The 16,029-nt window shown below is 44.9% G+C and overlaps 1 protein-coding gene across 6 annotated transcripts in view; it reads left to right on the top strand.

Annotated features, from left to right (window-relative positions):
* CNNM2 (cyclin and CBS domain divalent metal cation transport mediator 2) overlaps positions 1 to 16,029 on the top strand; it is a 160,961-nt gene that overhangs the window by 129,537 nt on the left and 15,395 nt on the right. For all 6 annotated transcript variants that reach the window (XR_013525107.1, XR_013525108.1, XR_013525109.1 and 3 more), the window contains 2 exons: positions 134 to 303; positions 12,553 to 12,646. Coding sequence is in view for 3 of the 6 variants with exons in the window: in XM_035268947.3 (XP_035124838.1) it covers positions 134 to 303; positions 12,553 to 12,646 (264 nt within the window). In the remaining 3 variants the exon portion in view is untranslated. The remainder of the gene's footprint in view (positions 1 to 133; positions 304 to 12,552; positions 12,647 to 16,029) is intronic.

Below are 16,029 nucleotides of genomic sequence, written 5' to 3' on the forward strand. Positions count from 1 at the left end.
TGGAAGCCTCGTCCATCCATACACTATCACTTCGATTCCAAGTATTCTTATCCAAACACCTTAATTACTATTAATAGTATAATTTTTTTCCCTCCGTTTGAAATGTAATATCAAGTTGTGTTTATATCTATAGAAGTAGAAGCATTTAGCCCATCCCAGATGTCAGAGAAGATCCTTCTAAGGCTGCTAAAGCACCCCAATGTCATCCAGGAACTGAAGTATGATGAGAAGAACAAGAAAGCCCCCGAGTACTACCTCTACCAGCGCAACAAGCCTGTAGACTACTTCGTTCTCATTCTGCAGGTCAGAAGAATTGCTCAATAGTGCTTTGCTCTCACTGAGTAGCCATCTTTTGGTTTGGTGTAAGTGAGTGGGTGTCACCGTGTACATACTGAATGTTTTCTATAGAAGGGGTGGGCTTAGACATGGGAGAGTTGCATCTTCCAGTTTCATATCTGTGAAGTAATTCTAATATAAAGCAATGCCAATAGTTACTTTACTGTCCAATACTAAAAGGCACTTAGTAGGCTGGGTACAGTGGAATGATCCTGTAATCCCAGCACTTTGAAAAGCCAAGGTGGGAGGATTGCTTGAGGCCAGGAGTTCAGACCAGCCTGGGCAACATGGCAAGACCCCATCTCTACAAAAAAGTTAAAAATTAGCTGGATGTGGTGGCATGCACCTGTGGTCCCGGCTACTTGGGAGGCTGAGATGGGAGGATTGCTTGAGCCCAGGAGGTTGCCATGTTCGTACCACTGCACTCCAGCCTGGGTGACAGAGCAAAACCCTGTCTCGGAAAAAAAAAAAAAGTTTGAGGGGGATGTACTTAGTGATTGCTGAGTCAGATGAAAACGGTGAATTCAACTGTTAGTGTTTTTTGAGGAGTTTGGGAAAGTTTGCCAGTACATGTCCCTATCTCTGGGTTGTTGACATTTCAGTGTCATAGGTTCTTTGGTCCTCTTACTTTTCCTTTTTTCCATCCTTCAGTAGGACTTAAGCTTATACAGCTTCTTAGAGATCTCTTAGCATCTCTCCCATTAACACCATCAACATAATCCATTTGTTACTGTCTTTATTCCTGGTTACTAACCAAACTGTTCTATAGAGGAACTGCTAGGATAATTACAGCCTCTTACAGCAGGGTAACTGATTCTTTCTCACTGTAACATAATTCAGTAGATGAGGTGGGAAGGTCAATTCATTCTGAACTTCCTTTGAGTGGCTTTGGTGCTTGGGTTGACAGGAGGCCTTGTTTTATCACAGTGTCACTTAATAGAGCTCTATCCTTGGCATGGAGGCCCAGGTGGATATTACAGTCAATAAAATGCTAATCTTATTGACTTCTTATACCTCTTCAATGAAGAATTACTTTAGCCAGAAATCTGAGTTTATTTCAGTACAAAAATATTCTTGTATTGAACTAATATTCTTGTAGTTTGACATTTACACATTTGATCAGATGGGATCAAATGCGTAGATTCAAATTCGGGGAAGTGTTATGTTCATGTCTGACCCCATGTATGGGCAACATTGTGGTGTCTGGAAGCAGGAGTGAGGAGTAGGAAAATGCTGAGGGTTGGTGATTACCTGTCACTTTATTACAGCGCTTCTTAGAAACTTCTGTTTGCCTATTTACTAATTTAGTATCCTGATTCATCTTCTACGTTTAGTTTTCCTCCACTGGTTTTTTTCCCTCTCTGGAGATATATATGCTTGAAACTCTGAGGGCACTGTTGGGAATTTAGTTTACTGTAGTGAGGGAATAAAACTTGTTTCTCATAAGAGTGAGATGTGAATATTCCTTAAGCCTGGAGAAACTCTGGATTATGCTAAAGACTGTTACAGGAGGATTTAGAAGACTGACATTGGAATTTCAGTGGTAATAATTCGAAACTGTGGTTTTCAGTTGTCTACTTCTACGAAGTTGTGATTCAGTACCGCTTTATTGCGATATAAGAAAGCCCTGGGTCTAAAAATATTAGGGAAAAGGGACTTCATAATCTCTGCCCATTTACAAGTAAATCTTTTAAGATATTTTTGATAAGACATGTATGCATATTTACCTGTATTTGTGTACCAATTTGTGTTAAATATTTATATAAATGAGGTGAGGTTTTTGAACTGTTAAGCTGAAAATGCCATGGGGGTTTTGTAAGTAGTGTATGTGTTTGATGCACAGATGTTTGGTGAAAAACGTGATCTTACAGACTTAGCCAGTTACCTAAGGTACCCAGAGAAGAACGAAATGAAATGCCCTCACAGCCTCAGTCAGTCTGGCATAGCTACCATCATTACAAAGCATATTCTACCTAGTATGTCACTAAGCCAGCATTGGAAGTTCATACCACCTTAGGGAGCATGTTCCACTGCGGGATTTTTTTTTGTTTTGTTTTTGCTGTTTTTTGTTTGTTTGTTTTTCAAATGGAGTCTCACTCTGTTGCCGAGGCTGGAGTGCAGTGACGTGATCTCGCCTCATTGCAACCTCCACTTCCCTAGTTTAAGTGATTCTCTTGCCTCAGGCTCCCAAGCAGCTGGCGTTACAGGCATGCTCCACCACACCTGGCTAATTTTTGTATTTTTAGTCAAGATAGGGTTTCACATTGTTAGCCAGGGTGGTCTTGAACTGCTGACCTCAAGTGATCCACCTGCCTCAGCCTCCCAAAGCACTGGGATTACAGGTGTGAGCTGCTATGCCCAGCCTCTACTGCATTTCAAGGGCATTAAATGAGAAAGAAGCAGAAATATCTGCCTTCTCTTCCTGGCCTCAGTGTCAGTGAGGTGCTCTCCCTGCACTTGAGGAAAAAAACCCTTTGAATAATTGATGATAGGAGTATAATTGTAAATAGAAACACATCATTTTTTACTTTAAGCCCTAGATAAGATATAATCTATTCAAGGAAAATTACCTAAGTAAACAAGAGTATTTTGTAAGCTACCATGTACATTCCTCCCACCACATATGCATAAAAAGCCAAAACTTCAAGTTTTATCTGAAAGAGTAGATCTTTACACTAAAATGCATTTCCAAATCAATAAAGACAGTTATAAAAGCACAGTAAATCATGTAAAAAACTTTATTGGCTCTACATGCTTTAAATAACTTAACAAAATACATATAAAGTAGAAATAGAAAGGAACATAATTTTGGTAGAAGTGTTTTTCAACTATCATAAAAGATCAGGCATACTAAAAAAAAAAAGTTATAGTTTTAAACTGAATAACTTGTAAAATAGAATTAACAGATTTGGAGAAAATTAAACATAATCAAGAGCAGTACTCTTTAAAAAAAGCTTACTTGGGCTGGGTGTGGTGGCTCATGCCTATAATCCCAGCACTTTGGGAGGCCAAGGTGGGAGGATTGCTTGAGGCCGGAAGTTGAGGTCAGCCTAGACTACAGAGCAAAAATCCCTTCTCTACAGGAAAATGTTTTAAAAATTAGCCGGGCTTGGTGGCCTGTGCTTACAGTCCCACCTGTTCAGGAGACAGAGACAGGATTGCTTAAGCCCGGGAGTTCAAGGCTGCAGTGACCTGTGATTGTGCTACTGTACTCCAACCTGGGCAACAGAATGAGAATGTCTCAATAAAAAAATCTATGTGACTCATAGAAATTGAGCACTTATGTTACAGTGTACATGCTAGTAAATACAAAAAGATCGATTCAGATAGTTTTATGAAATTTCTATCAAAATAAAATTAGAAATAAAAAATACATAAAAGTTCTAGGTGTGGTGGCTCATAGCTATAATCCCAGAACTCTGAGAGGTTGAGGCAGGCAAATCACTTGAGTCCAGGAGTTCAAGACCATCCTAGGCAACACAGTGAAACCCTGTCTTTACAGAAATCCAAACATTAACCAGGAGTGGTGGCAGCTACTTGGGAGGCTGAAGTGGGAGAATCACTTGAGCCTGGGAGGCAGAGAGGTTGCAGTGAGCAGAGATCCTGCCACTGCACTACAGCCTGAGTGACAGAGACTCACTCTGTCTTCAAAAAAATTAGATAAATTTTTAAATAGAAAAGGCCATATATTTTTAAAAAACTAAGCCATGTTAAAATTGTGATAAATTCTCTTATGTAGGTTTATGTATTCAAAACACAGAACACAGTGTATAATATGCTCTCATTTTTTGTGAAAGAAATAAACATGCATCTACATGAAATTCTTCAGAAAGTTACCCGAGAAACTGGTAACAGTGAGTCTAAGATGGCAACGTGGAAAGCTGGAAAGAGAGTGGAGGGAAGACTGACCTGTTCTTGTGTAGCTTAAATTTCTCACCGTGTGCATGTGGTGTTTAAATAAGTAATTTAAAAATAGAATTAATGGCAAAATAAAAGTCCTAAATAGCAACTGAGTTAGAGAAAAACATATAGAATATAATAAAATATACATAGTATTACCATAAAAGTTGATTATTAAATAACGTAAATACCATATAGACAAAAGTTTTAAGAAATCTTATTCCTCTAAGTATTAAAATAAGAAAAAAAAAACGTAGAAAAAGAACAAAGCAGCAGACTAACAACAAATTAGTCAAGATTGTTATATAAACTGTGGCTGGGCATGGTGGCTTGTGCCTGTAATCCCAGCACTTTGGGAGGCTGAGGCCGGCAGATCACTTGAGGTCAGGAGTTCGAGACCTCCTGGCCAACATGTCAAAACCCCGTCTCTACTAAAGATGCAAAATTTAGCCGGGCATGTTGGTACACACCTGTGGTCCCAGCTACTCAGGAAGCTGAGGCTCAAGAACTGCTTGAACCCTGAAGGCAGAGGTTGCAATGAACCGAGATTGCGCCACTGTGCTCCAGCCTGGGCAATGGAGTGAGACTACGTCTCAAAAAAAAACAAAACAAAAATAAATTGAAAATTGAAAATGCCTTATAACCTACAAATACAATCAACATTCGGCTCTTTGAAAAGATGAACAAAGTCAGTATTCTATTGGCATAATTGATGAGATAAAAGAAAAAAGAAGTTTTCTCCTCCCCCATAAAAGCAGCTGGAATAAAAAGGATTTGCTAGAAAAAATATTCAAACTTCACAAAACTCATAATTTTATGTCATACAAATAGAACAAGATGGCATGATAGTCAATTGCATTCTTTAAGGCACATGAGCTTAATCCTAAACTGATATTATAGGTTAATCTCACTTGTCAACATTGATGTAGATTTTCTAAATAAAACTGGTAGCAGAGAGCAAGACATACCCAAGGTTATTCACTGTGACTGTGACTGAATTGGGTTTATTTTAGGAATGCAGTGCTAGTTTAATATAAGAAAAACAAAACCAAAATATGTCACATTAATTGGGAAAGCAGTAAAAAAAGTTCTGATATTTGTATCAACAGATGTCAGAAAGACAGTTGACAAAGTTAGCATGGAGAAAATAGATACCCTGTCCCCTCAGATTTTTAACTGTGAATGGTGGGGAAAAAAAAGAAAAAAAAACAATAAATAATATCCTAAACTGGCAGCCTCCCATCTAAATAAAATACTGTTTTACAAAGCTATCTATGCAGATATATGTACAGCAAATCCATTGTAAAATAGTAGACGCAGTTTACGTCTGGCTAATCAAAGTGAGGGGATAATAGGAGGGTCGCTATGTAGTAATGGAAGAAGTGGAAAGAATGAGCAAAACTGTCAAGTAAAAGAAACAGTATGTTCACAGTAACTATAACTGTTATGAACCATTTTCCTAATACAAATAGAGTAATATGTCTGAGCAAGGAGGCTCATGCCTGTAATCTGAGGACTTTGGGAGGCTGAAGCAGGAGGATCACTTGAGGTCAGAAGTTCGAGGCCAGCCTGGCCAGTGTGGTGAAACGCTGTCTCTACTAAAAATACAAGAAAAAAAATCAGCTGGGTGTGGTGGTGCATGCCTGTAGTCCCAGCTACTTGGGATGCTGAAGCAGAAGATTCGCTTGAACCTGGGAGGTGGAGGTTGCAGTGAACTGAGATCATGCCACTGCACTCCAGCCTGGGTGACAGAGTAAAACTCCATCTCAAAAAAAAAAAAAAAAAAGTAATAGATTATTGTATAATTTATACAGTTGGTGAGGACTTGGTCCTTTAGGGATCAAAATGCCTAAATGATCTAATAGAAAATAGTATGATTGCGCTTCCACAGCACATAACCAGCTTATAATTTAGGAAACATAAAGAATAAGAAATATATGAAAAAGTAAGGAAAACAAAAGGAATACCTGTTTTATTTTCCTTTTACATAACCTACAGAAAGGAATACTTTTTTTCTGCTTCTGGAGTTAAGTTTTTTTGGTTGGTTTCATGCCCCAAATTAATGTTCCTCCCTCACTCTTCCTCATTCCCTCTGCCTCCCAGTTCATCCACACATTTTTTTTCCCCCCGAGACGGAGTGTAGCTCTGTTGCCAGGCTGGAGTGCAGTGGCATGATCTCGGCTCACTACAACCTTCACCCCGCCACCTGGTTCTAGCGATTCTCCTGCCTCAGCCTCCTGAGTAGCTGGGATTACAGGCATGCACCATCATGCCCAGCTGATTTTGTATTTTTAGTAGAGACGGGGTTTCACCATGTTGGCTAGGATGGTCTCGATCTCCTGCCTTTGTGATCCTCTTGCCTTGGCCTCCCAAAGTGTTGGGATTACAGGTGTGAGCCACCACACCCGGCCCATCCACACTCTTTTTAATAGTCTCTGACATGGATTTAAAGGGGACTTTTCCCTATAAATGGGGGTTGTCTCCTTGTGGAGATGGCAGGTGGCATCTTCAAATTTCTACAGCCCTTTATAATACTTAGTACGCCTCCACCTGATATTGGAAGGAGAATTTCAGCTCTCAATAGCAACCTCCTCATGGGTTTTGAGTTGCATGGTCTGTGTACCCCAGTGTATAATGGATCCTTACTCTTGAGGCAAGTGCAGGTAACACACCCGTTTTACTTGGACATCCAGCGTTGAACCTTTTGTTACACCAAAGTATGTGTCCCTGTAAAATTGACTCGTGTAAGCTCCTTTTGTTTAGAACTCTTGTATATAACTACAAACCAAAACGAACTGTCAGTGAATCCATTCTCAACGTGTAGATGATATTTGGCTGATCCGGAAGCACCCTGTCCCAGGGCTGTGGAGGCTGCTTCAGTGCAAGCTCCCTTGCATTCAGCGCAGCTGGGCCTCTGTGTGTCCAAGATGACTGCACCCTCTAGCCCTTTGACAAATTTGAGATACTTTGAATGTTTCTACAGTGTGTTACGCTACTGTTTGGCCTCTTCTGGGTGTGACTGAATTACTTTCCTGTTAAATCCCACTGTGTTCCCTACTCATTAGCTCAGTGCTTGTCACACTGTAATGTGCAGAGGATTCACCTATGGATCTTGCTGGAATGCAGTTCCTGCTTTAGTAGATCTGGGATGGAGTCTGAGAGGCTGCGTTACCAGTAAGCTCCCAGTTGACAGTAGCAAGGCTTAGCTGTGGTGCTCCAAGTGGTACCACGTGACACCAGAGTGGCTAAGGCAGGTGCTTCCACTGACATCTGGTGGTAGCACTTGATTGGAAAATGATCAGCCAGATGGTCCAAAATGTGTCTAAATTAATTTTGACTATCAACCTTTTGAAAAGTAAATTTGACAACCTTGCCGAGTTTGGCCACTCCATCGCACACTCCAGACTGAAAGCATTGCTAGACAGTGTCGAGGCACCAGGTCTCCCCAGGCTTTGAGTGGGCATCTTTGGGTGCCACCACCCCCTCTTGGTAAATACAACCTGGTCTTTGTGCCCCTGGCATCTCATCATCATCTCCTTTTAGGCCCCCCCCCCCCCCACCACCGAGTACTTTGTGATGGCAATTAAAAAAATGAAACTCAACTTGACAGTGAACAGGAGACCAGGTAGCTGCTCAGTATGTGGCGCATGGGGAAGTCCTGCCTCGGAGCTGCATGCACTGATCCTCGGGCTGGCATTGTTTGCACCAGTATGTTTGCCCATGCTAGCTAGGGGAGCTTAGGATTCCCCTTTGAAGCTGGGCATGGCCCAGGCTGTTGAGTGGTTTGTGGACACTTAGAAACTTTGAGAAGAGGTTATCTGATACCTTTGGCTGACTGCAACCTCCACCTCCCAGGTTCAAGGGGTTCTCCTGCCTCAGCCTCCCGAGTAGCTGGGACTATAGTCACGTGCCACCATGCCCAGCTAATTTTTGTATTTTTAGTAGTGACAGGGTTTCACCATGTTGGCCCGGACGGTCTCAATCTCGTAACCTTGTGATCCGCCCACCTCAGCCTCCCAAAATGCTGAGATTACAGGCGTTTTAAATAAATACGTTTACTTTGCCCAAGCATGGTGGCTCATGCCTATAATCCCAACACTTCAGGAGACCAAGAAGAGAGGATCCGCCAGGAGTTCAAGACCAGTCTGGGAAACATAGTGAGACCTCGTCTCTACAGAAAAAAATTAAAAAGAAAAATTAGCTGGGCGTGGTGGTGCATGCCTGTAGTGCCAGCTACTCAGGAGGCTGAGTTACAAGTGTTGCTGGAGCTTGGGGGTTCAAGGCTGTGGGATTCTCACCACAGGTGTGGTGAGCCATGATTGTACCACTGCACTCCAGCCTGGGTGACAGAGCAAGAACTTGTCTCAAAAAAATAAATATTAAAACTATCTTTTTGAAATAAAAATTTGCCACCCCCATATCTTTCCCTGTGTGTCTTACTGGCCATTAGGATGGAAATATCTAGGAATCGCTAAGCTAGCATATCCACCCTGCAGCGGTTGATCTCGACTAGATGGAGTCCGGAGGGAAGATGGCGGATCCTTCCCTGCCTGGGATCCTGTCTTAAAGGGCAGAGGAAGCGTCAGCTAGAATGGCTGTGGTCTGGAGTTTTAAGTCTTTCTGCAGCTGCCCTTGCTTAATCAGCCGACTCAGCTACACTGCCTTTGAGGGAGTCCCTTGAGAGGCCACAGCACACATTTTCTAGGGCTGGGGCTGTTGTTCACTGACAGGGCCTTAAGGCAATGATTCCCAAAGTCTGTGGCTTGCTAGAATCACCTGGAGAGCTTCTTAAATAAAATCCCGATGCCCAGGTTCCCCTATATTGTTAAATGAGAATGCCCGAGGGTGGGAGCCAAAGTCACTAATTTGGGAATCTCTGCTTTGAGTGTGCAAGAGAGCTTCATGCCTTGGAGTGAAGCTACCACACACTTCCAAGACACAGATGGTGTGAACCTGTGGATTAAATAGAGGGGGAAAAAGACACACAGTTTTCTGTTTTACAGTCTTATTTTGGTAGTCCCTGCTTCTACTGGGCCTGACAGTTGTGGGCCACCACTCCCAACCCAGAGGTTAACAGTGAGCCAAGATCGTGCCATTGCACTCCAGCCTGGGCAGCAAGTGCGAAACTCCATCTACAAAAAGTGACCTAACACCTCTCTGCAGGGACACAGCACAAAAGGCCCTGTAACTTGTACAACAAACGTTTCACGTAACTGGGGGTCCCTAGAAACGGAAGTCATTGTGAGGCTCCATTGCATTTGACCCTTCCTCCTGATTTCCTGCATGGAGGGTCAGGCGTCCCGCAGCCACTCTTAAGGTTACAAACTACAAAGCAGACATTTGCAGCCAGCACCTAAGTGTCAGTTCAGGAAGAGATGGACACAGAATTGGGGAGATACGTACCACAGCCACTCTTCTGTTGTGGTCTCTGAACCTTGTTCCTCTCCCCCCATTCTGAAGGGACACTACTCCAGGGATTTTCCCCAGCATCTAGAGTCCCGAATCTTGAACAACCTTCCTGTGGCCCCACAGATGGGGATGCCCTGCTGCCTAACACTCTCCTGCCGGGGCCACTGTCTCCCCACTGATTTCTCTGTGGGGTGGGAAGGCCTCCTGAAGCCCCCAGCAGCCCGTAGTCAATGATGCTGCTCCCAGGTGGCCTTGAGCACATGGGGCCCTGACCGTCCTTGTCCCTGGAATTCTCCTTTCCCCTGGTCTTCTGCCGTGGTGCTGCTGTCTGCTGTGGTCCTATAGGGTTTTCGTTTTCCCTCCTTACAGTCTCAGGCTGCGCTTTGGTCTTTTTCTTGTCTCAGGTTCCCGTCTCCAGCCCTGACCTCTGTCCCACTCTTCGTGTCCCCGTTCCTCAGCCCCTCCCGATGGGCCTCCTCTGGTTCTATGCCCCTCTTTCCCTGATGGCTTCTCCAAATCATGCTGGTGCTTTATCCATAGCTTCTGTATCATACTCCCAGGCCGGTGGCCGCCACCCTCGCAGAAGCAGACTCTGTTCCACTGCCCAGGACCCCACCCGCCAGCCCATCGCCTGGGACCTGCTCACCCAGCTGTCTTCCAGACCTGCCCTCACTCCTCCCAGCAAAACCAGAGCCATGCTGGCCATTGCCACTGCCCTGAGCCTCCCTTGCACTGTCCCCTTCTCTTGGTCATACACCACTTTTCCTTCCTGTATGTGATTTGTCTTTAAACGAGAACAAGTAAGTGTTTTCTGGGAGATTTCGTTCCCAACATCTTCCTTATGCTGAGCTCCTGTGTGTCACACAGGCCATTGCTACTCATGTGCTCAGCTGTCCCTGCTGCACTTCATCTGGGACTCCACAGTGTTACCTGTGGGGCCCCGCTTGCGTGGGGAGGGTTTTTAGCACCTGCCCATTTGCAGGTCGATTTTATATTATGGGTAGAGCCGTAAGTTCATACGGCAAGATAATTGGCTAGGAACTGGTGCACCACTGTTTCTGTTAAGCCGAGGAAAACCTGAAAGAGACGCGGTAGTTCATCTTAAGAAATGAGAAAGAGTTTTTAATTGGAAACTTAATATAAAATAATAGTTTGCCTCAGCAGGTGGCATAGTGCAGCATCTTTTTTGTTTGAAACAGGGTTTCATTCTGTGGCCCAGGCTAGAGTACAGCCTGCCCAGCATCTTCTTGGTGCTGGTCCCACTGATGGAGCAAGACCACCATCTTTCCATTGCTGTCAGGCTCCTGAAGAATCCAGGAACTACAGATGGTGGGAACATACTAAGTGGACTCACAGAAAGTAAACATCACAGGCCACGCGCAGTGGTTCACATCTTTAATCCCTTTGGAAACACTTTGGGAGGCCGAGACAGTGAGACATGAGGATTATGGTGCTGGAGGCGTGAGTGCGGCTCACTGCCTCCCAGGTGGGTTCAAGCAATCTTCCCGAGTAGCTGAGACTGCAAGGTGCACACCACCATGCCTAGCTAATTTTTGTATTTTTTGTAGAGATGGGGTCTTGCTGTGCTGTCCTGGCTGGTCTTGAACTCCTGGGCTCAGTCTGCCCACCGTGGTCTCCCAAAGTGCTGAGATTATGGGTGTGAGCCGCTGCTCCCAGCCTTGTAGCATCCTGATGAAGAGCTTGTTCTTTACTAAATCGTGCTGATCCCCCCCCACCACTCCCCTGATTTGTAGGAGGGGAATGATTGTGTCTGCTGCGTGGAATTGTGAGCATTAAATGAATTCGCAAAACACTGGCGTTAGCACAGTTCCTTTTAGTACATGGCATCTTAATTTTTGTTCACCATTGTAAAGGATGGCTCACACAGTTACAGTAGTGGGAACGAGAGCATTTCTGACCATTGGCCTGAGAATCTAGAAGTGAAATTGACGTATGAGAACATTTCAGTCGCCCAGAAAACACAGTGAGCACCTACCATGCAGGGGTTATAGTCCCTAGGGTTCCGGGGACAAATAAGACACTCTATCCCAAAAGAACTGATCAAGGTAAAGAAGTTGTAGATAAGTTAGAGAAAGTGAAGGAAAGGGAAACTCTTGGGGAGGAGAGGGGAATTTTGTTTTAATGGAAGGAGACTTTCTTCAAAGTGCTTTCCAAGACAGGAGAAAAATCCCATGGGGCTGAAGTGCCGCCAGGAGTTTAGACAGCAAGTTACCAGCCTTCGAGGGGCCTGCTCACTGGTCAGGACACTGTGCTCGTGAGACGAGAGTGACTTCTACCTTATTCTTCTCTGTTCCATGGCCGCAAACCACGTCGGCCCTTGACTGTGGTTCCGCCCTGGCCCTGTCTCCTCGGACAGCCTAGGCAGCTGTCGCTCAGCAGCTTCTTGGTGCTGGTCCCACTGATGGAGTGAGACCACCATCTTTCCATTGCTGGCGAGCTCCTGAAGAATCCAGGAACTACACGTTGGGAAGGTACTAAGTGGACTCACAGAAAGTAAACATCACAGGCCACGCACAGTGGTTCACGCCTCTAATCCCTGTGGGAGGCTGAGACAGTGAGACAGGAGCTCAAGCATTTGGAACCAGCCTAGGCAACATAGCGAGATTGTAGCTCCACAAAGAAAATTTTATTGTAAGTTTTTAATACAAAATCATTTTTTAAATATCACATTTATATTGTCACCTCTGCATAACCAGTCAAATCCAGTTTTCATATTTAAAGCAAATGAGCCCCCTCCTCTCAATGGGAAAGATGAGCTGAAGCTTCATTTCTTCGATAGGACTGGGAAAGGAAATCAGACAAAAATCTAAGGAAGGACCAAATGTACAGAGTGTGCAGATAGGCTCATGCAACTGAACTGAAAATACCTGCCTTTTCTCTCTGCAGGGGAAAGTGGAAGTTGAAGCTGGGAAAGAAGGTATGAAGTTTGAAGCGAGCGCCTTCTCATACTACGGTGTGATGGCCCTGACGGCCTCTCCAGGTGCGTTTGGTCCCCAGCCGTGTAGGGCAGGGCTGCCTGTTAGGAAGTAAGGCTCCCTCTAGTCATCTTTCTTTCTGTATCTGCCAGCTGGCCTCATTCATTTCCTTTTTGAATTTTTTGTTAAAGTACATCACATAGGCAGAAAATCCACACAAATCCTATGTGTACGCCTCCATGAATTCTCACAAGCTGAACACGCTCCCTTTGAGTCACTGGTCCCCAGAGTAACTGCTGTCTTAACTTCTCAGTTAGCTTAGTTTTGCCTGCTTTTGAACTTTGCATAAATGGAGACACGGTGTATGTTACACAGGCTGGCTGCTTTCTTTCAGTGTCGTGCTTATCACGTCACCTCTGTTGCAGTGTGTGATCACACGCTTTCCTCTTGCTGTGTCTAGTATGCCACTGTGTGAATGCACAGCTGTGTGTGATCACACGCTTTCCTCTTGCTGTGTCTAGTATGCCACTGTGTGAATGCACAGCTGTGTGTGATCACACACTTTCCTCTTGCCGTATCTAGTATGCCACTGTGAGAATGCACAGCAGTGTGTGATCACACGCTTTCCTCTTGCCGTGTCTAGTATGCCACTGTGTGAATGCACATCCATATGTGATCACACGCTTTCCTCTTGCCGTGTCTGGTATGCCACTGTGTGAATGCACATCCATATGTGATCACACACTTTCCTCTTGCCGTGTCTGGTATGCCACTGTGTGAATGCACATCCATATGTGATCACACGCTTTCCTCTTGCCGTGTCTAGTATGCCACTGTGTGAATGCACATCCATATGTGATCACATGCTTTCCTCTTGCCATGTCTAGTATGCCACTGTGTGAATGCACAGCTGTGTGTGATCACACGCTTTCCTCTTGCCATGTCTGGTATGCCACTGTGTGAATGCACAGCAGTGTGTGATCACACACTTTCCTCTTGCCGTGTCTGGTATGCCACTGTGTGAATGCACATCCATATGTGATCACACGCTTTCCTCTTGCCGTGTATGGTATGCCACTGTGTGAATGCACATCCATATGTGATCACACGCTTTCCTCTTGCCGTGTCTGGTATGCCACTGTGTGAATGCACATCCATATGTGATCACACGCTTTCCTCTTGCCGTGTCTGGTATGCCACTGTGTGAATGCACATCCATATGTGATCACACACTTTCCTCTTGCCGTGTCTGGTATGCCACTGTGTGAATGCACATCCATATGTGATCACACGCTTTCCTCTTGCCGTGTCTAGTATGCCACTGTGTGAATGCACATCCATATGTGATCACATGCTTTCCTCTTGCCGTGTCTAGTATGCCACTGTGTGAATGCACAGCTGTGTGTGATCACACACTTTCCTCTTGCCGTGTCTAGTATGCCACTGTGTTAATGCCCAGCAACACACATGTGCTTTCATTGCTGATAGACATTGGGGTAGTTTCCTGTCTGGGGTTACCATGAATATGTGGCTTTGAACATTCTTGAACATGTCTTTGGGTGAATGTGTGTTCCCGTGTCTGCTGGGTGTGCACCTGGGAGTGACATTGCAGGTCAGAGGGTGTGTCCCTCTGGATTCAGCTCTGATGTACCTACGTATCCCCAACCTGTGCTGTGAGTTCCAGTTGCTCTATCCAGCATTTGGCATTATTGAGTCTTTTAAATTGTTAGCAGTTTGGAAGGTCTTAATTTGCATGTACCTGAGGACGATAAGGTTGTTTCTATATACTGATTGTGGCTGGCTCTTCTTGTCTGGAGAGCTGGCCAGTTGAGTCAGCCATAAGGGTGGGTGGCCATGGGGAATTGACCAAGTTCTCTGACCACAAGATTCCAAGATGCCAGCCAGCTAGATGTGCTCTCAGATGTGAACACAGATAGATGCCTGGTGGCTTGCTGGCCTCTGGGGATGGCGCTCCTTGGCAGAACGCAAACCCTTGCTATTAATACCTTACGCAACCCGAACAGGTCAGGCAGTTCGACAGAGGTTCTAGAGTGCCACCTTGTGGCAAAAATACCAAATGATATGCAGTGCTAGGAAACCTCATTTACAAACCTCAAACCTAATAATAGACCATTTTAAAAGAATTCCTGAAAACCAGGCTTCAAAGGGGAGGAGATACCTCTAGACAAGACTGTTTTGTGACATTAGTCTTCATCAACTGTACCACCCAGAAATAGTCTGAGGAACCCAAAGATGTTACAGTTAGAAAGTCACTGAGACGTCAAGGTTTCCTCTGTCCCAAAAGTACCTTCTCACTATCCTGGTATAGGTGTTTGAGTTCTGGGGGCACAGTGTCCCCATTGTCAACTGCTCACCAACACCCACTGTGAACATGGGCCTGTCTGACCCTACTTCATTAGTAGGTTTCTGTTGTGAACTTAAAGGTGACCTTCGTTTTCACTGCTTAGTGAGAGAGAGAGGGTAGCTCTTACCTAGGCATGAGAAGACCTGGGTATAGCTTCAGCTCAAACACAGGCAGGTCATGTGATATTGAGTGAGGCTCTTTGTCTCCTCCTTGTTAAGAGGATATAATGATACCAGCTCATGTGATATTAGAAGACTAGGATGCAGTGATCCTTGCACAGTGCCTCGCCCCCTTAAAGCACGAGAGGAAATGTGGGCATAGCAGAAAGGTGCTATGATGGTGATGCATTTTGGCAGCCAACCTCAAATTAGCCCCAGGTGAGCAGAACCAGATTTATAAGATGACTCTGAGAAGAAACTAGAGGTGGCCAGGCGCAGTGGCTCATGCCTATAATCTCAGCACTTGGGGAGGCTGAGGTGGGTAGATTACGAGGTCAGGAGTTTGAGACCAGCCTGACCAACATGGTGAAACCCCATCTCTACTAAAAATACAAAAAATTAGCTGGGCATGGTGGCACACACCTGTAATCTCAGCTACTTGGGAGGCTGAGGCAGGAGAATTGCAGGAACCTGGGAGGCGGAGGTTGCAGTAAGCTGAAATTGCACCACTGTACTCCAGCCTGGGTGACAAGAGTGAGACTCCATCTCAGAAAAAAAGAAACTAGAAGAGTGGGTTGTACATTTCTACCAGTTGCTGGTTCCTGGAACATAAATGTCAGCCCAGTTCCTGTTGAACTGTAATGGAAGGACAAGTCTCATGCAGAAGACATGGTGAGCAGCCTCCCGAGTCTGGAGCTGCTAAAAAAGAAGGGGAGTTCTAGTCCAGGCTGGCCAACATGGTGAAACTCCGTCTGTACAAAAATTAGCCAGACGTGGTGGCACATGCTTGTAGTCCCAGCAGCTTTGGAGGCTGAGCCAGGAGACTGCTTGAACCTGGGAGGCAGAGGTTGCAGTGACCCCAGAGCATGCCACTGTACTCCAGCCCAGGCCACAGCGCGAGACTCTGTCTCAAAGTTTTAAAAAG

This window comes from Callithrix jacchus, chromosome 12 (assembly GCF_049354715.1).
Source record: "Callithrix jacchus isolate 240 chromosome 12, calJac240_pri, whole genome shotgun sequence".
NCBI lineage: Eukaryota > Metazoa > Chordata > Mammalia > Primates > Cebidae > Callithrix > Callithrix jacchus.